Here is a 25,031-nt window from a genome sequence, read left to right as displayed (position 1 = left end):
AGGTCACGTGCATCGCTGCCGCTTGCGGTTCCAGATTCCGGCCTTGAGCCTCGATGATCACAACCAATTTCGATAAGGCTGAATGTCATCTGAAAGGACTAGGCATTGCTCATCATACTTATTAAAATTTAAAGCCAAAGGGTCTATAAGATGAAGACGCGTCATGAAGACTCCAAGCACTACGGGACGAGATTCCTGTACGGTATCATGATTCAAGCTGGCTCGACGACAGGGCCCTTGCACTTCATAACCTAATGGCTGTGTTTGCGACACGCAGGAGCCCGGAATGGGCTCAACTAAGCGAATGAAAATGAGTCTAGCATGGACCCTTGAAGAGCCATTGTTATGACAATGGTCTTTTTACTCAATCTATATTTCTTCCCATATTGGTCTGCTTGCCCTCTGAAGCGTCTGAAGTGATCCAATTGAACCAACACAATAGCTTCCATTAAAAAGGACATTCACCCTGACCTCCAATATAGTTCACTTCACCTCCGTCTTAGATTTCTTCTTACCGTTTCCCCTTCTCATGATTTCTTCCTTTTCATAAACTCATTTAAGGCTTTCCCTTCATCGCATGCGCTCCAGCCGTCTTTCAAACTACCAAGACCACTGTTTTTCTCAAAGAGACCTCGACCAGTTCCTTCAGTGCCTATACTGAATAACGAATCTTGACACTTGAGTTCTGCAATGGCAGAAACCGAGGATACAAAGCCAGCCACCTTGGAGGCCGGTCCTGAAGAGAAAATCGGGGATTTGGCCGCGTCTCTAAAGAGGTCAGTTAGCCAAAAGTGGACTATACAAAATGAGTCCCCATTCTAACCACTGCTTTAGTTATTATCGCAGTTCGAAATTTACAGACTTGACTATCACTACCTCAGAACAAGAGTTCAAGGTTCATAAGCTGGTGGTCTGTAGTCAGTCGGGATACTTTGCTAAGATGTTCAACGGAGACTGGCTGGTATGTATCGCCCTTCTTTCAATAGAACGACGGCAAGTTACTCATGCTTTAATCCTTCAGGAGTCCCGTACGAACACAGTCAAGCTGGAGGGCGACGACCCCTATTTCGTCCAAACCATGATCGACTTCATGTATGGCATCGAATACACCACCACTGATCATGGCGTTATGTCTTCGATGATGTTCCTTGTTGCGGCCTACCAGATCGCCGATAAGTACGATGTCCCGAATTTGAAGGACCATACTAAGAAGAAGTTCGAGCACGCCGTAAAGGTTAATTGGGAGATGGACGACTTTCCGCCCACAATCGTGGAAGTATATCGAACTACTCTGATGAGCCACAGAGATCTCCGCGACCCCATTGTCCGCGTTGTTGGAAACCATTACTTCGACCTAACGCTGAAGGAAGGCTTCATGAAGGTCCTCGAGGAGACGCCCGGCTTTGGCGCAGATATGACAAGGCACTTCTCGCTCCGTCCAAATGCGGACGCCTGGTACGTAAGTCTATTACCATCGCCGTTTCTCTTCACCACTCATACTACTAATGCTTACGTTTGTCATAGCAGCAGCAGAATTGAAGGAAACCATTATGATATATCTGGCGATGGGGACGACCATGATCAAGATGTAGCTCCTCCCGACGAGGAAGAACAGGCGCCAAACTCCGGTTGGTTTTGATTACCCATAACGGCACGGGACTTAGTTTGGGGGTTTCGATATACCTGGGCGTGATTGAACTTGGCTCTTATAGCGATAGGTAATCCAAATTCTAATACAGTAAATAACATTACGAAAAATGAACTAAGCTTTGGGGAGACTACTAAGCCTGTTTCAATAGGCGCCAGGAACGACTTCAGCGACTTTTCCAGCAGCCAAAATAGCATACTTCGAAGTCCCACTAAAAGTAACGCTCTCAGCCAATGGACCTACTTCTATTTATGGATGGCAGGGGTAATCTTATTATGGGGCGTTTTAATCTGGTCTTGAAACGACGCAGTTCAGCGGCGCAGCAGGCCTGCAGTAGTTCTCGAGTAGCGCCCAGTAGTAGATCCCACGCTTTTTCCGCGACCCCCTGGGAAATGACACTGCCTCGCTGGCCGTTAGCAAGGGGTAGGGCTTAAATAGTGCGTGATGGCTTCTCTCCATCTCTATTCTTATTAATCCTTTTACGAACTCTCAATGACATTGTTGAGCAAACAAAATCCACTAAGAATGGCTTCGCGGGCTAACGACCAGCCTTCCTTCCCCTTCACATTCTCACCCCATCAGACCCCTGCTCAGACCCAACCTGCTCCTTCTCCCGGCTCACCCCAGCGCCCTGTCGCCTTTACGTTCGGTTCTCCACCAGCTACTGGCGTCAATTTCCCATCTTCCTCTCCGAGAGTCACTTTCTCGCCGCCCTCTACCAGCAGCGTCACTTCCCCCTCGTCTCACTCCCAGACCGAAAGCCCTCGTCCAATTGCACGCCCTGGCCAGAGCCCGGCAACTCCGAGCGAATACAGAACCCCAATTTCGACACCCCTTCCTTCTTGGAATTCAACCACCTCAACTGCAAGAGAGCTATTCACGGCGCTTGACCTTGGTGCAGACTCTCCAGAAGCGGCTGTAAATGTGCCATCAAGCGTCCAGGAGAGTGTTCAGAGATCTAGTTCATTTCTTAACCACGATATATCGAATTATAGGGACCTTTACAGCGTCACTCCAAGTCCACAGCCCGCCTCCAACAATCCCTCAAGCCAAACAGTATCTCTAAACGCCGCGTCCTCATCCCCCTCAGATCTGGAATCCGTGGCTTCAGGTCTTCCTAGCCTAACAGCCCAGAACATCGAGACTTCGTCAGCTGGGAGCGAGGACGCCGCGGAAACCGACTCCGGCTTGAGTAGTGAAGGTAGCGGTGATGACGATCCTACCGATAACCTGCTGGAGGAAGAGCTCCCTCATGCTCCGATCTATGATGCCCGTCTGCAAGAGTCGCTGGGACATGTGCGGCGCCATCTCGCCAATCTCGCGGTTGCTATAGAGGGGACTCAGCTGGTGCGTGATCAGGACACCCACCTAAGTGCCCTATACGGCCAAGTCCAGACCGCAAGCAAGTTCGAATATCCGGAAACCCGCATTGTCGGGTTCATTGGTGATTCGGGGGTTGGTAAGTCGTATCCCCAGAGCAGACAGGAAGATCGTTAATTGATGTTGCCATAGGTAAGAGCAGCCTCATCAATTCTTTGCTCCATCATGAGGGTTTAGCACGATCTGTAGGTTCAACGTTATGCTTCGGTTTCTGTGTAGTAACGGAGTACTGATAATATCAGAGCGGGAACGGCGAAGCCTGTACTTCTGTTGTGAGCGAGTTTCGACAGGTAGACGAGACACACCCTCAGCCATTCACGATAGAGGCAGACTACATGAGTGCAACCGAACGGAAAGAGCTTCTTCAAGAGCTTATAAAGGATTATCGGATGCACCATACAAGAGTGTTCCGAGAGGAGTTCCAGGGACAGCTAAGTGAACAAGAGATTGAACGGATAATGAGGTTGTCGGAAAGAGCTTGGAGGACGCTGAAATCATTGTTCTCGAACGAAGCTGACATGACCGAAGAGTTTCTGTCCAATGATGCACCCCACGCTGAGGAAGCGATACTCACACAGTTTGAAGAATGGGCCCTGGCTGGATTAGACCATCGACCCGGTGGACGAGAGGCTCTTCGTCATAGAATCGAAGCGCGCGACATAGATGACTGTCGGGAAGTCATAGATATGCTTACAGTAGCATCGCGTGAGCCAAACAGACCGGCTATTTGGCCTTTTGTCAAGTTAATCAGGTAAGTGTGTTGGAGTGAAGAAGTCCTGTCTAACAGCATAATTAGGGTCTATCTCAGGTCGCCCGTCCTACGAACAGGACTAGTGATAGCTGATCTGCCAGGTGATTACACATTCCCAGGACAGTTCTAGAGCAACCTCTAACTTTTCTCTTTTAGGGTTTCGAGATCTTAACCACGCGAGAGTGCGAGCTACTGAGAGATATCTTCGTGACGTTTGCGATGAAGTATTCGTAGTTAGCGCTATCGTCCGATGCAAGACCGATCCTTCGATCCAAGAAATCATAGAGAAGCGTGTTTGCGGCCAGCCCTTGCGGATAGTGTGCACCAGGTCAGAATCAGTACGTGCCTTTGAAAAACCTATAGTCACCTCAGGGGCTGATAGGTTGGCGTTCCCTAGGATTTGAATGCTCAAGAGATCGCCCGAGAGCCTGCATATTCTGCTCAGGTCAGGAACCAAGCTAGACGAATGTTCGAACAGATCGAGGAAGCCACAGATCGTCTTACATCAATAAGCCGCCGTCGCCGCCGGTCGTCTGGGGCACGCGAGGGTCGATATGCTATACAAGAGGCAAAAGAGAAGTAAGTTTCAGATCACGCCACTGTCGCCTATAAAGGGAACTGGAGCTAATTGATATTGTATAGCGATGAGCTAGACAGGCTTTGGGTCCAGTGCGTTGTTTATTCTACCCGTCTGCCAGAAACAGCTGTAGCTAACAGTCTTAGGCTGATGACGCTCCTGATCGAAGCACGTAACGAGTCCACGACCAGACATTTGTTACGTCAATATCAGCCCAACGTTAGGGTATTCTGTGTGAGCAGTAAGCTTTACGCGAAGCATCGCGGAGTTGTTGGAGAGCAAGCCGCTGAGTATATCCGACTGAGTGGCATTACCGGGCTGCGACAATATTGCCAATCAATACCAGCCGAAGCTCAGTTACGAGCAACATCTACTTTCCTCAGGGACCGTATGCCGGCTCTGCTTGGTTCACTGAACCAATGGGTACTCGCAGGATCCAATGCAGTCACAGTTGAAAGAGCCTCAACCCTTCGCCGAGTCCTCAACGAGGCGCAAAGGACCCTGGAATCGGTACGTACAAACTGGCTTCTGACACTACATACCAACTTTCCTCTCAACTAAATGTCGCTCAAAAGGCACCAAACTGCTCGTCATGAGCTGCCAACAACAGGCAAGTGCTTATGCTAACAGCACGCAGCGCCTTATCTCTCGCAATTCCTGTATCCGGTCTGCCCAGGCAGGGCTTAACACACAGTTCCAGAACTCCATCACTCGTAGCATTAGTACGTTATGCACCGACATCAATCAAAGAAGGCTTATTCTGAACAAACCCAGACACATCTAGTGGAAGATGGAAAGCCGAAGCTATCAAAACCATGCAGGGATGGAAACCCGTGAGTTCATCCGGAAACCCCTGTATATGACCCTTCTGACTGTACAATCTTAGTTGCATCACTCAACCTATGCCGCCTTTTGCCGCAAGTACGGGTTCCATAACCCCGGGAAAACGGTAATGCGGAGTTGGAACAGTGAAATTCTCGAGGGGTTGAGTGAGGAGCTCGGCGAAGGCTGGAGCACACTACTGGCCTGGTTGTACGATCAGCAGTACAGCACTGAAGATCGAATCAATGACCTATTCGAAACCATTCGCGCAACCATCCAGGGTGAGTTTATGCATTCTTACTTTGTATTTTCACTCTGATATGGAATTTAGGGCATATCGATCTCGCACCAGAGCCCCTAGATAATCTTCTTGACAATCTGGAGACCCAGAGACGTTGTATACTTGATATCATTCAAAGAATGTTTGGGAACCTTTTTGCGCACTCCGAGTATGTTATTTACAGTCCAAATACTATGACGTTCTGACCATGGTAGGCGAATCAACCGGAATGCCCTTGATGGTCATGGTACCACTTCATATATTGCGGATATTATGCGCCCGGCTTACAATGCGTGCAATGCGGAGTCAGGTTAGTTTGTATCTTGTTCGCATGTGAGCCTAGACTAACAATGACTGGATTAGGTGGAGGCAGCGACGCTCGACGAAAGGCTCATATGGACCAACACGTGCGGTACTCGCAGTTATTCCCACAGCTCTCCAGAAGAATCCAAACAGACTATATGGATATGGCAGACTCTGCTTTTACTGAATTGAGGCGAAAGGTGGCAGAGGAGGTACGGAATATGACTCGGAACCTGGGAGCTGCCATTGCAGTCGAAGGAGAGGTCACTGAGGCCGGACGTGAGCCCGAGTTGGCCCAACGAGTGAGGGCTGCAGTTACAGAGTTGCAGACTTGTTTGGATGAGGGCTATCTAACTCTTGACCGACTGCGAGAGGGGGCTTCTGAGGGTAGATAACGTTTCTTGTTCTTTGGGATGCACTGTCAGAGTGATGTTTTGGATCATGACTACTAGGCGTAAGCGAGTAACAGACTGCAATCCTTTGACGGGGGCTACCATGGTCAAGCCGCCGCGTGCACGACTCTGCAACGTTCTCGACACAGTCCCAAGGTTCTTTGTGTGCGCCCTCGACCGAATCAGCGTTCCCAATTCGCCGCCTCAACGTCCCGAGTCTTGTCTTTCTTTCATCTCCCTGTCTAAAATAATCTACCACCGTTGAAACCTTTGTTGGCCCAGCCGGCATGGCGCATCTGATCATGCACATCCCACGCCTTTATCCGGCGGGCCATACTATTTCAATCTCCCTCTTCCACGCTCCCACCCCCCAGCCCCGGCCTTTTTGATCATCCATAGCAAGTTGTCTCTCCTAACTACTGAGGCAGTCAACATGCCCTCCCATAATTCAGGAACATCAGCAACAGGATCCTTAAAACCAAGCGCAACCGCTTCTTCTCCAGCCAAAGCAACGCATACGGTCAAAGTTGGGCCTAAGGAAGACCCGCATGGCTACGTTCCACACTCACTAGACGCCAATGTTGGCGATCTGATTGTCTTCGAGTTCTCCCCCCGCAACCATTCTGTGGTGCAGGCAGACTGGAAAGCACCATGTGTTCCCGCCGATGGAGACTATTTCTTCTCTGGGATTAAGAATGATTTCCACGAGGTAAACGGGCAGGTTGTCGGTGCCTTGCCGACGTGGAATTGGACTGTCGAGCGGGACGAGGTATCTATACACCTTTCCCCCTCTCCTCCAGAATACGCAGGGTTTGGCTGACCAGGATTACTTACTACTAGCCAATCTTCTTCTACTGCACCGGCGTAAACTCATGCATCGGAAACGGCATGGTCGGCGTGATCAACCCGGTAAGCACCCTCCCTTTCTCCCCAAACCTCCCTCACCTCAAAACCCATCTAACACGCCCAGAACGACACCCGAACATGGGAATCCCAACGCGACGCCGCCCTCGACTCCCCCTACATGCTCCTCCCAGGCCAGCCAATGCCAGCCGAAGGCTCCCACCCAAACAGCGGCAGCGGCACCACAGCCTCAACCCCCTCGTCAACAAACAACCACGCCCCGCTCTTCTCCTCACCCACCGCAAGCTCCTCCTCCTCCAAGGGCCTCAGCAACGGCGCAATAGCCGGGATCGCCGTCGGCGCCATCGCCGTCGTAGGCGTCCTGTGCGCCCTGCTCTTCATCCTGGGTCGAAACAGGGTGTACAGGAAGTGGCTTTCACAGAGCGGCGAGGGGAGCGGCGGGAGTGCAAGCCCGGCGAAGAATATACGGACTGCGCAGTGGGTGCAGACGGCGCCTAGTGCGGGCGATGCGGCGAGAAGTGAGGGTGATGGCGTGAGTACTGGTGTCTCGGGGTATATAAGTGTGCATGAATCTTCGACTTCGCCTGTCAATGAGCCTGCTGGGCTTGGGGTGGGTCGTGGGTATGGGCCTGGGTCCCGGCCAAGCACCGGGATGGGATTCGTCTCGATGGATCATAATCTGCCGCAGATTCCGCCGCAGAGTGCGGTGTTTTCGGCGCTGGAACGGGCGTATGGGGTCAAGTCGCCGTCGCCTCTGGGGGCGCAGAGTCCTCTTCCGCAGCCGCAGCAGCAACAACAACAACAACAACAACCGTATTGGATATGGGATCAGAACATCCAGCCATACCAGCTGGGTGGTCGAGGCGGTGGACCGTCTGAGTTGGAGGCGGATAGTCGCAAGTGAGAATTATGCATTGTATTTCTTATCATAGAACGGTGTACTGTTATATCCTTGAAGGCTTCTTAGGGCTGGTTCTGCTCACCGAGGCTTGTTTCGCCGAAGGGTCGATTTTGGTCTAAATCGGCGCCTGAGGAAAATCGTATTAGCTAATAAACAGATTACAGACTTAGAATACAGTCTATTCCAAATCGTCCTTGGAAGATAGGGGTGCGAGACCCGGCAATTCATGTTCCAAATCCTCGTCGTGCAGCATCTTGGGATTCAGAGACATGGATCCACGCGGTACGAAGGTGGACACCAAGACCAGGACAGCGACCACGCTGAACTGCACGCTGCCCACGTTCCGGATCGCTTCGAAGATATTGCCATTTCCATCAGGCCCTCCCGTCTTTTCGTAGACATGGTCGATATAGCTACCCAGTATAGGAGAGGTAATTGCGTAGATAACGATGTACGTTGAGTAGAGGAATGCCATAACGGCGCCCAGGGAGGAGACATTCTTTGTCTTTGACTCGACCCGGGCAAGCGCAGCTTGGATATACGCCGCCAAGGACACATCGCCAGCAGCCCATCCGAAAGAGATCGGTAAGAATGTCGCTGCGGCAATCCAGGCCATTGAGACTTGATGCATTTCAGGCCGCCAATAAGGCAGGTACCATGTGATGAGCAGTAAAATAGCATCTAGTCGCAACCACGGAATAGGAGTTGCAACGGTGTTGGTAGAGAGAATCACAAACAGCGCGCCGAAGAGTTCGCCGAGATTCGAGCCACCGACAATGATCTGCGACCAAGCTGCGTTTCCGAGATAACGTCGAGCAATGGCGGGGGCTACACTGTTCTCCAGATACCGATGAGCGTACAGTGCAATCGAGTATCCAGGCAGCAGCCAGATAAACTTGCGGGAGGAGAATAAGAGCCGAGCACCAGTCCAGATCGATTCTAGGAAGAGCAAAAATCCGACGACAACTGCTTGGATATAGTGCGGTTGATCTTCGAGCACTTGAGTGCGTTGACTCTGAAACCCATAATCGGTCAGGAAAAACCAGCCGACAGCGGCGAGGGCAAAGCACACTGGCGTGATTAAGAAGGAGTAATTGTTTCCGAAGTAAGGAATAAGAGCCAATGCGGTGCAGAAAGCACCACCTGTTCCTGACACTTCGTAGAAGATATGCACCAAAGCATCGACCTGACGTAGTTTCTGCACATTACCGCCGACAAGGTCTCGAGGTATCACACGTCGGATCAGTTCGACCATGCCATAGGCAACTCCGGCAATGCAGTAGACGGGTATAATGCCATCGGTGTTGTAATTCCCGTAGTAGTGGAAGTCATGCTCCGGATGCTTGTCGCGAAACGCGGAGGGAACGAATTTACCACCTGTGCTGGCGTCGATAATAAGGAGCAGAGCGCTGAGAAAGCCAAAAACCAGAACGGCCCCGGCCAGAACCAGCCGCGAAGGGAACCGCCGTATCAGCGGGGCGATTAGGATAGACCCGACACATTGACAGGCCTGGTTTAGGCCGACCATCAGTCCAACCCGCTGAAAGGTTTTGGGAGTAGTGGCGGTGAGGTAGGCGTCGTAGTCGTAGCGATTAGTCGCGAGAGTCACGATGGATCCGGTGAAGGCCTCGAGTCCGAATTTGTACATCATAATTCCCAAGATGTAGATAGTTATGTTGCGCCTCTCCGTGGGGGAGAAAAGGCGCCAGTTCTGCTTGACTGCATCGTAAAAAGGTGCCATAGCATGGACCCATATCCATTATCAAGCACAGGGGGTGTCATCGTAAAAGCGCTCAGCAATGGGAGCTAGCTTGGAATATAAATAATAAGTCGATAAACGCCCCAGCTGTCAGAGATATGGTGTCCAGCCTGATATCCCATTGACTGACCAGATAGCACTCCTTCTTGCCCCTACGGTCATTTCACAGCCCATCTGGCTAGCAGCTTGGCAAGCCATGTCGCGAACTCTGGGAACAAATCCAACTCCACGGTTCGGGCACGTTGACTAGGAGCGTGGCAGGGGCGGGTAAAAAATAGCGTCAGAGGGTGACTTAGCGATAAAAAGAAAGTATCTGGAAGCAGTCTTGGAAGTTGTCTGGAAGAGCTTGGGAGACTGGGATGCATCCTGGTCATTGCCATGATGGAGGAATCGAAGTGGGCGAACGATGCACGTGGTGGGGAACTCTAAGCAAGCCTAAAACCAATCACGTGCGAGTGTCGGAAGCACGGCCCGTCGCCAAGACTTGGGCTTTACGCCTCAGGCACAAACTCCGGGGTCAACATGGAGTAAAAGTACCCGATCCGAGGGCTACAAAGGACGCCGTTAGTAGATCTCGGTACCTTTTATATCGGCATCTTTACGCGGAGTAAGCACCGTCGAGTGCGATGCAGGCCGATGAAAGCATTGCTTCCCCGTGGGGCCTTGCATACGGAGTACTACTCCGTACCTATGCTCGAAGCACTCCGCCAAGGCTGTCGATGTTGTACTTCAGGACCCAGTTTCCTACAAATGATCACATTCTTCTCCCCGACGTCGCTAATTCAGGGCATAAAAGCTTCAAGCTGAGACAGTTGGGCAATCACGGCCAATTTGAGCGGCAGTTTCGCTGTGAGCACCCACACTACTTCAATAGATCATGTCCGCCTCCGAAAACCACTGGATAGAATCACATGCTGAGCAACCGGCCGATTACCATCCGAACCACGCATCAGACCAGGAAAGGAAACAGCAATAACGATGGAAACAAGGGCGATGCAATACGTGAAAAGGCTATTATCTGAACGCTATTATCGCGAAATCTCAGCCCGATTGCTATACCAAGGATGGCGGTTTGGTTTTGGGTTTGACCGGGCGTTCTGCATCCGGCAGAAGATTGGATTTTGCTGCCTGAGGCTCTTATCACAACGCCGCAAATAGCCTTCGAAGTTCGAACCTTGTCCCGCTCCCAGGTGAATCCCTGCGACTTCAGCCGAAGTTTCGAGTCCTTAGCTGCTCGACTTCGCTGAGCTCAGAGCCACAGTCGCACCCTCCGTCTCATTCTCACGGCTTGTCAGAGATCCTCAGACGTCAGCGTGCAGGTTGATGTGGTCGATGACCCATGTCACATGTATGCCATTGTCGATCGGAGCTAAGTGATTGGGCCGCTAGGAGGACAACGACAAGCTACCAAGCCTCTTTTTTCGGCAGCGACCCTCAAGTCTTCGACTGGTGCGAGTCAGCCTTTGTCTGCCGTTGAATGAGCAACGTTCGCGTGACTTGCGCTCTATCTGGCTCTGACCGCTGCGGGACCACCGCATGACTGCTGAAACGTCTTGTTGTTACTTCCCCTCATTGTCTGGGTTGTCAATGTGCCATAAATATGCAAGTTGGCCATCGACAGCTGAGCTCTCTGACTCTGCCTATTACAGGCTCTGATCGTGGGCGCTGTCGCACACAAACAATATATGTGAGTGTTTTCTTTTTCTGCCATCGCGGAAGCTGTTGCTAAAGTCCGCTAACCAAGTGCCACACCGACTCGTAGAGAGCGTGTGTTTCATAGCATAGATTTGGAGTTTCCTTTGTGACCTCTACCGAATTGCATCTTCCTTCGCTGTCGGCATTTTCTCCGTCGTTTGCTGATTTCTGTGTATAACAATGGCACCGTCCGAAGGCGACCTGGCTACTGAAACGGGGCAGCGGCACGAAGGGTTGGGCACGCCACAATCAGAGAAGCGATGGTGGAAACGATTGTTTCAATCTGAAAACTCCAGCTCGAGCACTGAGGACATGGACTATCGCCCCAAGGCGACCTTGGGTATTCTTAGCGATCGGCAAACCGACGAGGTGCCGGGTAAGAATTGTTTACCAATCTGCTCAAAAATTTGTTTAACATGAGCTAGGTACGGTGCTCCTGCTATCTTCCAACCGAAACGAACCGTTGGGCTTGAGGCATCAGCCTCAACGTACATCAGCCTCATCGCTACCTGTTCCGTATCCCCCATCCAGATCCTCTTCACGTGCTTCCGCGCCCCCAACAAAGAAGACTGCCAATGGGAAGATCGTCTTGAATCCACAGCCAGACGACTCACGAAATGATCCTCTCAACTGGCCGGTCTGGCGCCGAGATGCCGCTCTGATCTCTCTGGGCTTCTACTGCCTGATGGGGGGTGGCATGACGCCTATCCTGGCCGCCGGCTTCAACCAGGTCTCGGAAGACTACGGCGTGGATACACAGAAGGTTGCGTACACTACGGGATTGTACATGTTGGGGTTGGGTATTGGGTCTGTGATAATGTCGCCTACAGCAATTCTGTGGGGAAAGCGTCCGGTCTATTTACTAGGCGCGACATTATTCATTATCTCCGCGGTCTGGTGTGCACTATCCCCCAACTACCCGAGTCTCGTTGTGGCTCGCATCTTCCAAGGCATTGCAGTCAGCCCGGTCGAGTGTCTGCCGTCGGCAACAATCGCGGAGATCTACTTCTTACATGAGAGGGCGTATCGAGTTGGTATCTATACGCTTCTCCTTCTAGGTGGTAAGAACCTCATTCCGCTGGTTAGTGCAGCCATCATCGAAAGTCTAGGCTGGCGTTGGGTGTTTTGGGTTGTCGCAATCATTGTTGGGGCTTGCCTCGCCTTGATCTTTTTCTTCTTGCCGGAGACATTCTGGGATCGTACCCCGCGACCACGTCGACACCACAAACGCCCCGATTTCTATCGGAGCGTATCGGACATGGTATCATATGGGCTCCATCGAGGTCGCGCCACCGATGCTCATCCTCATGAAATCGCTGAGGATGCTCCTGATGCTGCTTCTCACAAACGAATCAAAAAGGGCCATGTAGGATTTGTCGACAACAGTTCCGAGACCGAGGACTTACACCAGGAAAAACAAGAGCCATCATATGGTTCAGGCTCGATGCAGAGCCCGAATGGGCCAGAACAAATCGAGACGGACCCATCTGTGGAGCATTCTGCGCATCCCGAAAAGCCGAGTGTCCCACCTCTATCCACCAGCGACTCCGTCCCACGGCCGTCTGATCTTGAAGCTGGAAGATTTGCATCGCAATCATCTGCACGAAGCGAGTCACTAGAACCCGCTCCAGGGTTAAGCTTGCCTGTGCAGTACACCAATCGACTCCGGGAGCAGTCAGATATACCATTTACTTACTACCTGCGGCCCTGGAATGGACGAATCTCGCAAGATCGTTGGTTACGGGTGGCTATCCGTCCGTTTATCTTGTTTGCTTATCCAGCGGTTCTGTGGTCAACCGTGGTTTATGCGCTGTCAGTCGGGTGGCTCATCGTCTTGTCGGAGCTCGTTTCCCACATCTACCAAGATAGAGAGACTTATAACTTCACCTCTCTTCAAACCGGCCTGGTCTATATCTCTCCATTTGTTGGAGGCCTACTAGGGACAGCGGTCGCAGGTAAAATCTCTGATGTCATTGTCCGTTACATGACACGGCGCAATGGTGGGGTTTATGAACCGGAGTTCCGCCTTATAATGGCCATTCCTATCGCATTATCTACGACAATAGGACTTATGGGCTTTGGTTGGAGCGCCCAAGAGAAAGATGCTTGGATTGTCCCGACCATATTCTTCGGGCTGGTGTCGTTCGGATGTTGTTTGGGAAGTACGACGTCTATTACGTTCTGTGTCGACAGTTACCGTCAGTATGCTGGGGAAGCCTTGGTGACGCTGAATTGGAGCAAGAGTGAGTACGCCATTTCCGAATTGCCATGTTCAGTCTAACAAGAGCATAGACGTCTTCCACGGTTTAATCTTTTCCCTGTTCGTCGTCGACTGGATGGAGGCCGATGGAGCACGAACGGTCTTTATCGCCCTGGGAGTAATCCAATTCGGACTACTACTCTTCTCCATTCCAATGTATATATACGGCAAGCGGGCTCGGATGTGGACAGTCCGCAAGGGGATGATGGAGAGGTTTTAAGTCATTGCATTTTGGGCAACACGTAATGAGTGTTCTAGATTGCATAGAGCAGCATACTAGCATTTAGCACAGATCAGTTCAATGTTTAGAATAGTTCTAGATTCACGATGGAATGATATATTCTCAAGGAAAAAACAGCTAAGCTCTTTGACACAATCCGGGGTATGCTCGTTCATCAGATGATTTTAGGCTGATTGGAGCAAGCTAATGTAGAATGATGTGAGGTTGTGTCATATAGAATCCCTCATAGCTTACTCCGGAGAATGATCGGGCGATCCATTAAGTTTGAATGACAGAAGCGGGCAAGTGGCGGGTCCGGGTCAAATAGCCGCAAATCAGGAGGGGCCCAGCGCCGGTGGGAGCTGACAGGGGTCTTCCGCCGCCTAAGACCAGAAAACCGGTTGTGCTTCCTCGAATAATCGCGATCGGATCAGGTTTGATGCCATCAGAGCCACAATAACGACAATAATAATGGCTCCATATCGCCCCTCATTCGCCCATGACTCAGATCAACCATCAGCTGCTCCCGATGTACTTCCAGGTGCTATGTTTGGGGGAGAATTCAGCAAACCACTGCCTTGCCACAGCCGTGCTACGCCGAGAGCACATTCTCAGGTTCGTTTCCAAGTTTTGGAAATGAAGGGCCGCGCATACACACTCCATCCACAACTCCCTGCATGAATCCTCCGTGGTTTGACCCGACTTTTTACATCCGTTTCAGAGTTTGTGATATTACCGCCCTCTCTTACCAGCTTCTTTCCCTCTCCATCGTTATCCGCCACGCTTCACAACCTCGACACCACACATCTTCTATCAAGAAGATTACAGGCCTGGATGCTCAATATGGGGATTCGGTAAACGATTTTTTGCATAATTTATCTCCGATCCACAACCCTTTATAGCTCTCCCGAATTAGATGACCATGGCATCGTCAAGGTCGAGAGAACAAGACTACATCGACGGTCGTCGAGCCCGCGAGCTATACCGCTATTTTCAACCACAGCGCTCTCTTTCCGCAGACAGAATCGCAACACCCTCTACGATCGATTCGGATTCCGTGCAATTAGGCGTTTCTCCGGCGGGTGAATCTGTCCTTGCTACTCCTCCATCACCCGCACTGTCTGCGCAGCATGCCGCGACCACCGCCGGTCTTGTTCCTGAAGCTCTCATACTCGGAGAATACAATGCCACTTTGAGCTCTTTCGCTCAACTAGCGGCCCTACGCCTCGATGTCGAACGAGTTCTGATCAGGTGCGTTGAGGCCGTCCGGTTTCTTTTTGAAAACCATCGAATTCTAACAGACTGCTTGGAACCCAGTGTCTCTGATCGAACCTCTCATTTTATCATAGCTCAAAGTTCGCGATCTATACTCGGTGGAAAGGAACATCACGAGGACGATGGGAATGGGACATGGGATGGCTGCCACACACTCTCGTCTGCTGCGTGGCCGATGTGTAGGGTGAGCTCCTCGGAGTATAGTCGGAAATCTGCGTGGCACAGACACTAACATGCTGTTGCGCTTCCTGTGCAGAAAACCGTGAATCTTCCACCGTCCAACCGAGAACGCGGAGAATATTCCTTTCTTGAAATCAAAGATCTGAGCCGCGATGATCGCTACAAAGATCTCCCCTTCGTGACGAGCGACCCGCACTTCAAATTCTATGCCGGAACACCTCTGACAACTGAAATCCACAGAATCAACATTGGTTGTTTCTACCTATTGGATACAAAGCCTCATAATGGTCTCACCGAAGCAGAGAAGGAAATTATGGGATCAATATCAGTCTTGATCATGAACTTTCTCAAAGTGAGCCGACAAGCTTCTGAGGGCCGACGAGCTGCACGATTGTCTCGAGGGCTCAGCTGTTTCGTCGAAGGCAGCTCGAGCTTTGTGGATACTGCCCATCCCTCGGCTACAGGCAGTATTTCCGGGCTACCCAGCTCTCCTCCTGGCTCGGCTCCTAGAGGCAATCATCTTTCAGTACGGTCCTCGAATAGCTTTGAAGGGCTCTTGAAGAGATCACATAGCAGCGATGCTCGATCTTTCAGCTCATTATCGGATAATAAGCTCGATCTAGCACGCTCCTCCAACCCGACAACTAATCCGCCAACTCCGCTTCCTGAATGGTGGTCCGGAACTCAACGCAGAGAGCTTGAAGGCTTGGATCAGTCCCATAGCAATTGCTGGGCTTTCAAGAGAGCTGCAAATCTGCTTCGTGAAAGTCTAGAGCTAGACGGGGACGGCGGTGTTGTCTTCCTCGAAACTGGAGCCACGGCAGCGGTCGATATCGAATCGGGAAGTGACTATACAGCGGAGAACGTGAGCCCGGCTTCAGTTTTGGCTATGTCCACCAACGAGGAGCCGTTTGCGCCGTCACCTGGGTCGACAGTCACATCTCCCGCGGCCAATCTCGATACCGCATTTCTTCAACAACTTATACGCCGATACAGTAAAGGAAAACTATGGTCATTTCATCGAGACGGTAGTGTTTCAGGCTCTGATGACGAAAATGCCAAACCTCCGAGAAGCAATCCTCGGGCCGCAAAGGCTCAGGAGCTAACAAAGAATGCCCCTAAGAGATGGAGAAGCGTCGAAAACTCCTTGCTCAATACTTATTTTCCTAATGCGACACAGGTGCTTTTTGTTCCTCTCTGGAATGCCGCAAGCTCGCAGTGGTTCGCTGGGTGTTTTTGCTGGAACACAGTGGAGAGTCGCGTCTTTAGCTCCTCTGTCGAGCTGAGCTCCGTCCTGGGCTTCGGTTCTTCCATCATGGTTGAGCATAGTCGTCTCGAATCCCTCATTTCCGATCGCCAGAAGGGCGATTTTATCGGAAGCATTTCGTAAGTCTGCCAGCGTCTCAATCATGTGTAACTACGCTAACATTGTATCTAACAGGCACGAGCTTCGCAGCCCATTGCACGGCATATTAGCAGCGGCCGAGTTCTTGAGTGGCACAGAACTCGATGAGTTTCAAGGGTCGTTGCTTGATACTATCAATGCTTGCTCTGTCACGTTGTTAGACACGATGAACCAGGTCCTAGACTTTAGTAAGATTGTTTCGCTAGAAAGGAAGACTCGGCAATTGAAGCAAAAGACAAAACAATCGCTCGCGGACCCCGACGATAAACCATCCGTTGGTCTGGACTCCTTTGTGGCTACTGATCTTGCGCTTCTGGCAGAAGAAGTGGTGGAAGGAGTGTGCCTTGGACACGCATACAGCCTCAAATCATCCTCTAATCCCATGAGTCCGACAACAGAAATGCCCAAAACGAGCCAGGTTGGTCATTCTGGAGTTGATGAGAGGGTGGAAGTAGTTGTCGCCGTTGCGCAGAATAACTGGATTTATGATACCCAGCCGGGGGCGCTACGGCGAATTATCATGAACGTGTTTGGTAACGCCATGAAGTATACAGAGGCGGGCCGCGTTTGTGTTCGGCTAGAAGCTGCTGAATCTCCGGACGGCCGCCGTAGCCAACCAGTCTCGGACTTGGTCACCTTGACGGTGTCTGATACTGGAAAAGGCATTTCTGAAGAGTTCCTTCGCGGTCGACTTTATACCCCTTTCGCACAAGAAGATACGCTCGCTGTGGGAACGGGTCTCGGGCTATCAATCGTCCGCAGCTTGGTCAAAACTCTGGGAGGCAGCATCGATGTACACAGCCGGCCAGGTGAAGGAACGACTGTGAAAGTTACCATGCCCCTCGCGCGGCCTGGAGACGATGTAGATGTCCTCGCACCCAGCACGACCGACACGGAAATTGTCGGTACAACACTCGAAAAAGATTCTACAAACGAATGTGATGTCCTGCGCCGCGACCATCCCAACAAACGAGCGGCAATTCTTGGGATGGATCCGACCGATGCGGACACTCATCCTTTGTGGGCCAGTATTATGAATTACCTGAGCACCTGGTACGGTTATGAGATTGTCTCATGGCAGTCTGAGCTACCCATCGATCTTGTCTTGGCGGATGAGCATATATTGGCCGATTGTTCGTCTCCATCTCCCTCTACCTTGTCTCTACCTCCGCTGGTTATCATTTGTAGCCGGTCCATCGACTACATGACCGCGCGCTCTCGATGGTCTTCACTTGCCGGCATAGTGAGCATCATTACTCGCCCTTGCGGTCCCTACAAGCTGGCTCGCACAATCCAGAGATGTTTTGACTCTCCAAATGAACCTGTATCGGACCAACATGGCAAAAGCCTTCCTATTCGACAGAAGACACCACTTTTGTCGGATGCAAATATTATACCCGAAGAAAAGCCGAAGGCTTTTGAGGATCTTAACGACACTCCTGAGCTGATGGATGCAGCGAGTTCAGCTACCCCAGGTTCCACCGGCTCAGAGAGGTCTACACCTTCACAGGCAAGCTCCGAAGTGGCCGATCCTATACCGACCGTGAACCCCTCCTGTCAACTGCAACCTCCGCCCGTGACCGAGCCCGCGAATAAGCGAGGGCGTACCCCAAAGGTCTTAGTGGTGGATGATAACTTCATCAATCTCAATCTCATGCTCACATTCATGAAGAAGCGCAAGCTAGAAATCCTGGAATCTGCCGAGAATGGGCAACTGGCAGTTGACGCCGTGGAAAGAACCCCTGGAGGGTTCGATTTGATTTTTATGGACATTTCTATGCCCGTTATGAATGGTTTTGAAGCCACGCGCGCCATCCGCGCCATCGAAAGAGAGCGCGGCGTTGAGATTTCTGCCCCAGCGACCATCATCGCGCTCACTGGGCTGAGCAGCTCCCGCGACGAATCCGAAGCCCTCTCTTCGGGTATTGACCTCTTTCTGACGAAGCCAGTCTCGTTCAAAGAGGTATCTAAATTACTCGATGGTTGGATCGCGAAGACTGCTGTCTAATCGGCTCCAATTCGCTTTGACCCAAAACTCAAGCACTTCCATTTTACCACCACGCGATAGAAGTGCTACAAACATACGCATCATGAGGCATCATATTGGTCTCGACTTTCTGGTGCTGTTGTTTCCTTTTTTGTTTTCCAGTAATGATTATACGGCCTGGTTGTATTTTCAATGGGCGGTTGTTTGGTCTTGGGAATATCGGATTTATTTCGGATGATCTGGTTTGATTTGTTTTATTGTTTTTCAATCTGGTGGGGTTGCTTTGTACACGGATAAGAAAGCTCGAGTGATGATACCCCTATTTGACTAGACATGGCATGATTTGCATTGATTGATGAATATAGAGATGGTTGCTTCGTGAAGATAGACGACTTTGGCCAAGTATAGCATGAGGTGACCTGTGCTCACGCTAGGATCTGCCCGGAGTCCATCTCCGTGGCCCGGGCGCTCGTAGATGATTCCTGTTTGGGTATCTGCAGGTCAATAGCACTAAATAATAATCTACTCCAGAGCCAAAGCTGTAGAGCTGTCGAGCTGAAGATAGGAACCCGGACTGCCGAGGCTGATCATTGTCAATTGTTTCATCTGCCACGTTCTTAAGCGATCGCCGCTGGGCCTGTCTACCTTGAGCTGCCTAATCCAGTAAGCCACACGCCCTCTCACCTCATCTTTTCTTCTTCTCCCTGCTGCTCTTCTTCCTTCTATTCCCCGCTCCAACTCTTCTCTTCTTTCCTCCCTTTGACTTCTTGATTCTGGCCTTCCTTGCTCAATTTGTTGTTTAGCCGCTATGGGTTCTCTATCTTCTCTCCGTCAACTCATCCAATCGCACCCTCTTATCGATAATCATGCTCACAACCTCCTCTCCCAGTCTGCTGCCTGCGCTTATGCCAAATACCCTTTTGAGCAAATTATATCAGAAGCTCAAGGAGTTGCCTTGAATAACGCCCCTTCTACGCTCTCATTCCACCGTGCTGCCACCCAACTCGCTACTCTATATGAAAGCTCGTCATCCGACTGGGAGCAGCTCCGGAAAGCCCGAGACCAATTAGTCCAGCGTGACTACGATGGATTGATTCGCAAATGTTTAGATGGAACTCACTCTCTCCTCCTTGATGATCTCTTGACCGACGATGACGTTGAGCCATTCGACTGGCATGACCGCTTCACCGCATCCACCACCAAGCGCATCGTACGCATCGAGGCTCTGGCCGCCCGCGTCTTGGCCCAGATTGTCCGCGAAGGGTCCGTTCCACCAGAGAGTTCTGACATCTCCTCCTTTCAAAGCCTCTGGGAGATCTTCTCTCGGGACTTCATCCTCCTTGTTTCCGATTCCATTGCCGACCCCGCTGTGGTGGGGTTTAAATCGGTCATATGTTACCGTACTGGGTTAAATGTCCAGCCAACCGAGGACAGTGATACAAAACAATTGATCCAGTCCTTTGCGCGTACAATCTCCCAAGCGGCCCTCTCCACTCCGCGGGTAGAGGACAAGCCGTTGAACGACTGGCTTGTGCGTCAGACGCTCAATCTATTGAAAGCTACCAAGGCCAGTCAGCCAAACAAACCCTTGCAGCTGCATACCGGCCTGGGAGACAACGACATCAATCTCCTCCGATCAAACCCTGCTCATCTCCAGTCCCTTATTGCGCAGTATCCCGAAGTCGACTTTGTTTTGCTTCATTCGTCATACCCCTACACGCGTGAGGCCGGTTATCTGGCCTGCGTCTATCCTAATGTTTATTTAGACCTTGGAGAAGTCTTTCCCATGGTCAGTCGGGATGCACAGGAATCTATCTTGAGGGAAAGTCTAGAGATTGTTCCCACTACTCGGTTGCTGTGGAGTACCGATGGCCATTTCTTCCCAGAAACATTCTGGCTGGCAAATAAGCAGTTCCGAGATGCTCTGGAACAGGTAGGGAATCTCTCCGTATTCTTTAAGAGTACTTGAGGCTAATTTGGCGCAGGTTTTCGTAGATTATGTCCAGAAGGGGGATTGCACTATCGAACAAGCCACTCAGGCTGCCGCTGATATCCTTTTCCACAACTCAAATCGTCTGTACGATCTGAAGGAGCAACTCCTATCTTCTGCTCTATCAGTATCCAGGGCTCGGTCACTTATTACTTCCTCGACTGGTGCACTTGAGACTTTCATTCGGAGCAACCCAGACGTCAAATACATCTGGATGCAATTCATTGATTACACCGCCACTGCCAGAGTGCGGATGTTCCCCATTTTGGAGTTTGCCAAAATTGCACGCAAACAGCGCCGAATCGGTATCTCCATGGCCGTCTTCTGGATGTTGCAAGACGATGGGATTGCCGGAGGCTCAACAACAGGCCAATTCTACATGCTGCCAGACTTATCCACCCTAAGCCCTAATGTCGGGGTCGACTCAAAGAGTGCCACCGTTCAGACCTGGTGGAAAACCGAAGAAGGCGAATCAATGGAGGAGTGCCCACGCACAAACCTCCTCAATATCAGCAACAAACTCAAGGACGAGTTCGGCATCCAAGCCACCTGCGGCTTCGAGATCGAAGTCGTCTTCCTGAAGCCAACCACGGACCCATCAACCGGAGAAGAAGACTGGGCTCCGTCCACAACGAATCACTCCTGGTCCCAAATGACCCGTGACACCCGCCGATACCTACCAATTCTCGAAGAGTGCGTTGAAGCTCTCGCCTCCATCGGTATCCACCTCGAACAATTCCACGCCGAGTCCGCTCCCGGCCAATTCGAGTTTATCCTCCCACCCAATTCTCCCGTCGCGGCAGTAGACACCCTCATCAAGGCCCGGCAAGTCATCACTTACGTCGTCGAGCAGCACGGCCTCCGCGCCACCCTCCACCCACGCCCCTACTCCTCTGCCGCCGGCACAGCCTCCCACGCTCACGTCTCCATCTCCCCTCCCACCAAAGAAGAGTCGTTCCTTGCCGGTGTCCTCCACCACTATCCGTCCGTTCTCGCCTTCACCCTTTCCGGCGATAGTAGCTACGAGCGTGTCAAAGCGGGCATTTGGGCTGGCAGTGAGTGGGTCGCTTGGGGCACGCAAAACCGAGAGGCACCAATCCGGAAGATCTCTCCCGGCCACTGGGAAATTAAGTCCCTCGACGGCCTGGCGAATATGTACCTGGCCATGTCGGCGTTTCTGGCTGCCGGGTATGCTGGGGTGAAGGAGCATTTGCCGCTTACTATCAAGGATTGTCACTGTGAGTTTACATCCTGGCCCTTGAAATCCATGCAGCTAACATTAAATTACAGATGACGCGGCATTGCTCTCTAATGATGAACGCAGTGCCCTCGGCATCACAACGAAACTCCCTAACACCCTCGCTAAGAGCCTTGATGCATTGAATTCCAACGAGACCCTCAAGGAGCTTCTCGGCCCGAAACTCGTGGAAAACTACACTATCGTGAAGAAGGCTGAGAGCAAGAAGCTCAGTGCGATGGGCGAAAATGCGCGCAGGAAGTGGCTCGTTGAGAGATACTGAAGTTCATGGTGTCTCGAACAGTAAACGATAAAATCAGTCACGCCCAACAATACATACTTATATACCTAATTAGACAGACTAGCAAAACATGTTACGAGTTAATGTCACATAGAGCGGAATAGCATACAATTCCAGCCAGCACACATCATCAGATTAAACTAATATTGCCCATCAATCGTCAGAGTTCCAGTCTTGGTAATCAGGTATTCGTTCACGGCCACTTCTTTGCCACTCTCCTTTCCGTACCCTGATTCCTTGATTCCTCCAAACGGCGACTCGGCCGCCGACGAGTTGCCTGTGTTCATGCCAATCATACCAGCATCCAAATTCTCCAGCAGCCGCCATATGCGATCAATATTCTTGGAGAAGGCATAGCTAGCCAGTCCCATGCTAGTATCATTAGCCAGCTTGACGGCTTCATCTTCCGTCTCGAATCTGTACAGCGCCGCAATGGGGGCAAAGGACTCCTCGCGCGACACCAGCATGTCCTTGGTCATGTTCTTCAGGATCGTCGGCTGGAAGAAGTACCCCTTCGTTCCCTCGACGCGGTTTCCGCCAAGGATAACTTCTGCACCTAGCTGTCGTGCGTCTTCAACCTGGCTAATCGCCTTGTCGATACTGCGCGGGGTTGTGAGTGGTCCCAACGTCGTGCCTTCGCTTGCACCATGGCCGATCTTGAGCTTGGCCGTGCGCTCCTTGAGCAGCTCCGCGAATTTGTCGTAGACTCCGGCCTGCACGTAGACCCGGTTCGCGGTGATACAGGCCTGTCCGGCGTGGCGCCATTTGAGAGCCATCAGCTGGTCCAATGCCTGGTTCAGGTCTGCGTCGTCGAAGACGAGGAATGGGCAGTTGCCGCCTAGCTCTAGCGTGACCTTCTTCAGGCCGTGCGCGCAGTGAGAGGCGATCAGTTTGCCGATGCGGGTTGAGCCGGTGAATGTCACTTTCTTTACGAGCGGGTGCTTGCATAGAGCTTCGCTGAGCGGTGGCGTGTTCTCCAGGTCTGTTGTGAGCACGTTGAATACTCCGGCGGGGAACCCGGCCTTCTGGGCTAGATGAGCCAGTACCAGGGCTGTAATGGGCGTTTCAGGACTGGGCTTGACGATCATCGTGCACCCAGCCGCAAGAGCTGCGCCGGCCTTGCGTAGGACCATGGCAATCGGAAAGTTCCACGGCACAAGGGCGGCCGCGACGCCGATGGGTTGCTTGACGGTGAAGACGCGTCTGTTGGGGGCAGCAGGAACAGCAATCGTTCCATGGATACGCTCTGCCTCTCCGGCAAACCACCAGGTAAAGCCAGTTGCGTAGTCAATCTCACCGTAAGACTCGGCGATGGGCTTGCCCGTCTCGTGAGTCAGGATCTTGGCCAAGTCGGTCTTGGCCTCGCGGATGAGTGTGTCCCATTTCAGAAGCCATTGGGCTCGTTGGCGGGGGTTAACCTTTTTGAACTTCTCGAAGGCGTCGTGGGCGATTTGTACGGTGGAATCGACGTCCTCGGCCGAGTTGGTTGGGCAGCTTGCCCAGGGAAGATCGGTACCGGGGTCTAATATGACTGATTAGAGCGCAAGGTAGGATAGCAACATTCAGAGCTTACCAATGACTTCAAATCGAGCACCGCTCTTTGCTGTGACCCAGGAATTTCCGACATAGGAGTCGAAATGGAGCAAGTCGGGGTTGTCCAGCTAGAAGCAAGCAATCAGCAGCGGGATACCGCTGTCGAGGAGATGACGTACCTCGAACGGAAGCTTGTATTGCTGAGCCATGATCATTAATTCACCTCGGATGGTTCAAATTGTTCCTGTTGACGAGATGAAGAAAAGGGAAGAGACGAGAAAGCAGCAGAGATAACTATTGGGACTGACCCCGCAACCCCTCATCTTATCGGTGCCTCGGTCCCCACGGCGATGCCGATGATGAGCATTTGGAGATACTCCAACTGATTAGAGTACTTGCGCTACTGCGAGTTTCAAGGTGGAGATAGAACCGAATAACCGCTGTATATAAAACCTCGTGCTAGAAGTAAACTGCTGGCTCTGACTCTGCTAATTGCTCGGCTCGACCCTCTCTCGGGTATCCTGCAGTCGACGAGGGGGCATTCCTGTGACTATTGTTGAGACTATTAGGGCTAGTTGGCGCAATAACGTCCTTATCCCTCGTGGGTAGACCCCATTCAGAGAGCGCTGCATGGTCCACAGTCCCATACACCCGCGCTTTTTCGGCCCACCAGAGCTCTAAGTCCTCCGCGTTCCGCAGTGGAAGCCGTGACCATTCATTGACGGCAGCCGTTCGCGACTGAGCAGGCTGAGTAGAATCGGTCATACGAAACGTCCTGGGGGCGAAGGTCCGCAAGTAAGAATACGAGCTATAAAGAGCTTGTTCGGTTGCCGCGAGTCGGCTTTCTAGGTGCGTTATATAGCCTTGCGGAAGGCCGCGTTTCCCGCTTTCCGGGTACACGCATTTCGCAGGGTCGGAGCACTGCGAACATACAGGCCTACGGCTGTTAGTGGATCGAATCGTCTCAAGGCAGTGGTCATAGTACTACATACAATATTCGGTCGCACTGCGAAGTATCAGTACATAGAAGCCACGCAGAGTGAGATAAAGAAAGGGGCAAAGTGACAGTCTTGCGGGAATATATACCTTGCACTTTTTCTGGCGACAGGGCTCGCATGCGATCGGATTTTGCTTGTCCGACATCTGACTGAGAGTCTATAAAAAGAAAGAAAAACTCTAGAAGGATGAAAAAGACGGGGAACCAAAAAGCCAAGAAAGATTCGCAGTGACAAAGTTGCGATCGTTTGCGGACAAGTTGCAGCAACCGGCCG

At 51.6% G+C, this 25,031-nt stretch overlaps 9 protein-coding genes across 9 annotated transcripts; 6 read left to right on the top strand and 3 right to left on the bottom strand.

The window, feature by feature from the left end:
- The first annotated feature begins 83 nt into the window (after window positions 1–83).
- Window positions 84–1,778, top strand: BDW74DRAFT_149687 (BTB/POZ domain-containing protein). The gene is made up of 4 exons (XM_073723927.1): window positions 84–776; window positions 835–961; window positions 1,022–1,459; window positions 1,525–1,778. Exons 1-4 carry the CDS (start codon window positions 691–693, stop codon window positions 1,537–1,539), a joined length of 666 nt encoding a protein of 221 aa, XP_073585550.1. The 5' UTR covers window positions 84–690; the 3' UTR covers window positions 1,540–1,778.
- Window positions 1,779–2,173: 395 nt separating this feature from the next.
- Window positions 2,174–6,156, top strand: BDW74DRAFT_176430 (uncharacterized protein; the record flags this gene model as incomplete). Its single annotated transcript, XM_073728601.1, has 14 exons — window positions 2,174–3,107; window positions 3,161–3,213; window positions 3,271–3,779; window positions 3,825–3,880; window positions 3,936–4,117; window positions 4,177–4,358; window positions 4,422–4,448; window positions 4,503–4,866; window positions 4,994–5,078; window positions 5,131–5,189; window positions 5,243–5,459; window positions 5,510–5,627; window positions 5,674–5,768; window positions 5,822–6,156. 14 exons carry the CDS (start codon window positions 2,174–2,176, stop codon window positions 6,154–6,156), a joined length of 3,216 nt encoding a protein of 1,071 aa, XP_073585549.1.
- Window positions 6,157–6,371: 215 nt separating this feature from the next.
- On the top strand, window positions 6,372–8,009 carry BDW74DRAFT_127691 (cupredoxin domain-containing protein). Its single transcript, XM_073722219.1, has 3 exons — window positions 6,372–6,922; window positions 6,994–7,062; window positions 7,124–8,009. Exons 1-3 carry the CDS (start codon window positions 6,587–6,589, stop codon window positions 7,919–7,921), a joined length of 1,203 nt encoding a protein of 400 aa, XP_073585548.1. The 5' UTR covers window positions 6,372–6,586; the 3' UTR covers window positions 7,922–8,009.
- On the bottom strand, window positions 8,010–9,848 carry BDW74DRAFT_127686 (uncharacterized protein). The gene has a single exon (XM_073722218.1). The coding sequence runs from the start codon at window positions 9,657–9,659 to the stop codon at window positions 8,097–8,099; it is 1,563 nt and encodes a 520-aa protein (XP_073585547.1). The 5' UTR covers window positions 9,660–9,848; the 3' UTR covers window positions 8,010–8,096.
- A 1,836-nt stretch (window positions 9,849–11,684) lies between these two features.
- On the top strand, window positions 11,685–13,852 carry BDW74DRAFT_176427 (putative MFS transporter; the record flags this gene model as incomplete). Its single annotated transcript, XM_073728600.1, has 3 exons — window positions 11,685–11,748; window positions 11,798–13,615; window positions 13,665–13,852. 3 exons carry the CDS (start codon window positions 11,685–11,687, stop codon window positions 13,850–13,852), a joined length of 2,070 nt encoding a protein of 689 aa, XP_073585546.1.
- A 472-nt stretch (window positions 13,853–14,324) lies between these two features.
- Window positions 14,325–19,352, top strand: BDW74DRAFT_149679 (putative sensor histidine kinase/response regulator). Its single transcript, XM_073723926.1, has 4 exons — window positions 14,325–15,103; window positions 15,170–15,311; window positions 15,384–16,693; window positions 16,749–19,352. Exons 1-4 carry the CDS (start codon window positions 14,769–14,771, stop codon window positions 18,718–18,720), a joined length of 3,759 nt encoding a protein of 1,252 aa, XP_073585545.1. The 5' UTR covers window positions 14,325–14,768; the 3' UTR covers window positions 18,721–19,352.
- fluG (extracellular developmental signal biosynthesis protein FluG) lies at window positions 19,340–22,367 on the top strand. Its single transcript, XM_073723925.1, has 3 exons — window positions 19,340–20,632; window positions 20,685–21,927; window positions 21,980–22,367. Exons 1-3 carry the CDS (start codon window positions 19,508–19,510, stop codon window positions 22,207–22,209), a joined length of 2,598 nt encoding a protein of 865 aa, XP_073585544.1. The 5' UTR covers window positions 19,340–19,507; the 3' UTR covers window positions 22,210–22,367.
- Window positions 22,176–24,097, bottom strand: BDW74DRAFT_127647 (NAD-dependent succinate-semialdehyde dehydrogenase). The gene is made up of 3 exons (XM_073722217.1): window positions 23,940–24,097; window positions 23,801–23,888; window positions 22,176–23,749 (listed from the first exon to the last, which is right to left on the bottom strand). Exons 1-3 carry the CDS (start codon window positions 23,973–23,975, stop codon window positions 22,368–22,370), a joined length of 1,506 nt encoding a protein of 501 aa, XP_073585543.1. The 5' UTR covers window positions 23,976–24,097; the 3' UTR covers window positions 22,176–22,367.
- On the bottom strand, window positions 24,098–24,953 carry BDW74DRAFT_127646 (Zn(II)2Cys6 transcription factor domain-containing protein). The gene is made up of 3 exons (XM_073722216.1): window positions 24,847–24,953; window positions 24,753–24,766; window positions 24,098–24,697 (listed from the first exon to the last, which is right to left on the bottom strand). The coding sequence occupies exons 1-3, from the start codon at window positions 24,901–24,903 to the stop codon at window positions 24,220–24,222; spliced, it is 549 nt and encodes a 182-aa protein (XP_073585542.1). The 5' UTR covers window positions 24,904–24,953; the 3' UTR covers window positions 24,098–24,219.
- Between the last annotated feature and the right edge of the window lie 78 nt (window positions 24,954–25,031).

Source organism: Aspergillus multicolor (assembly GCF_047715735.1).
Source record: "Aspergillus multicolor strain CBS 133.54 unplaced genomic scaffold BDW74scaffold_7, whole genome shotgun sequence".
NCBI lineage: Eukaryota > Fungi > Ascomycota > Eurotiomycetes > Eurotiales > Aspergillaceae > Aspergillus > Aspergillus multicolor.
The sequence above is the reverse complement of the archived record's forward strand: the minus strand, read 5'-3'. Positions and strand labels throughout refer to the sequence as shown.

Bases quoted from the DNA above. Each gene is read 5' to 3' on its own strand.
- BDW74DRAFT_149687 (XM_073723927.1), top strand. From the start codon at position 691: ATGGCAGAAACCGAGGATACAAAGCCAGCCACCTTGGAGGCCGGTCCT. The intron at 777-834 runs GTCAGTTAGCCA...CCACTGCTTTAG, and splicing joins TTGGCCGCGTCTCTAAAGAG to TTATTATCGCAGTTCGAAAT. The intron at 962-1,021 runs GTATGTATCGCC...TTAATCCTTCAG, and splicing joins TGTTCAACGGAGACTGGCTG to GAGTCCCGTACGAACACAGT.
- BDW74DRAFT_127691 (XM_073722219.1), top strand. From the start codon at position 6,587: ATGCCCTCCCATAATTCAGGAACATCAGCAACAGGATCCTTAAAACCA. The intron at 6,923-6,993 runs GTATCTATACAC...ACTTACTACTAG, and splicing joins GGACTGTCGAGCGGGACGAG to CCAATCTTCTTCTACTGCAC. The intron at 7,063-7,123 runs GTAAGCACCCTC...TAACACGCCCAG, and splicing joins TGGTCGGCGTGATCAACCCG to AACGACACCCGAACATGGGA.
- BDW74DRAFT_127686 (XM_073722218.1), bottom strand. From the start codon at position 9,659: ATGGCACCTTTTTACGATGCAGTCAAGCAGAACTGGCGCCTTTTCTCC.
- BDW74DRAFT_149679 (XM_073723926.1), top strand. From the start codon at position 14,769: ATGACCATGGCATCGTCAAGGTCGAGAGAACAAGACTACATCGACGGT. The intron at 15,312-15,383 runs GTGAGCTCCTCG...CTTCCTGTGCAG, and splicing joins CTGCGTGGCCGATGTGTAGG to AAAACCGTGAATCTTCCACC. The intron at 16,694-16,748 runs GTAAGTCTGCCA...TGTATCTAACAG, and splicing joins GATTTTATCGGAAGCATTTC to GCACGAGCTTCGCAGCCCAT.
- fluG (XM_073723925.1), top strand. From the start codon at position 19,508: ATGGGTTCTCTATCTTCTCTCCGTCAACTCATCCAATCGCACCCTCTT. The intron at 20,633-20,684 runs GTAGGGAATCTC...AATTTGGCGCAG, and splicing joins TCCGAGATGCTCTGGAACAG to GTTTTCGTAGATTATGTCCA. The intron at 21,928-21,979 runs GTGAGTTTACAT...ATTAAATTACAG, and splicing joins TACTATCAAGGATTGTCACT to ATGACGCGGCATTGCTCTCT.
- BDW74DRAFT_127647 (XM_073722217.1), bottom strand. From the start codon at position 23,975: ATGATCATGGCTCAGCAATACAAGCTTCCGTTCGAG. The intron at 23,889-23,939 runs GTACGTCATCTC...GCTTGCTTCTAG, and splicing joins AATACAAGCTTCCGTTCGAG to CTGGACAACCCCGACTTGCT. The intron at 23,750-23,800 runs GTAAGCTCTGAA...CAGTCATATTAG, and splicing joins TGCTCGATTTGAAGTCATTG to ACCCCGGTACCGATCTTCCC.
- BDW74DRAFT_127646 (XM_073722216.1), bottom strand. From the start codon at position 24,903: ATGTCGGACAAGCAAAATCCGATCGCATGCGAGCCCTGTCGCCAGAAA.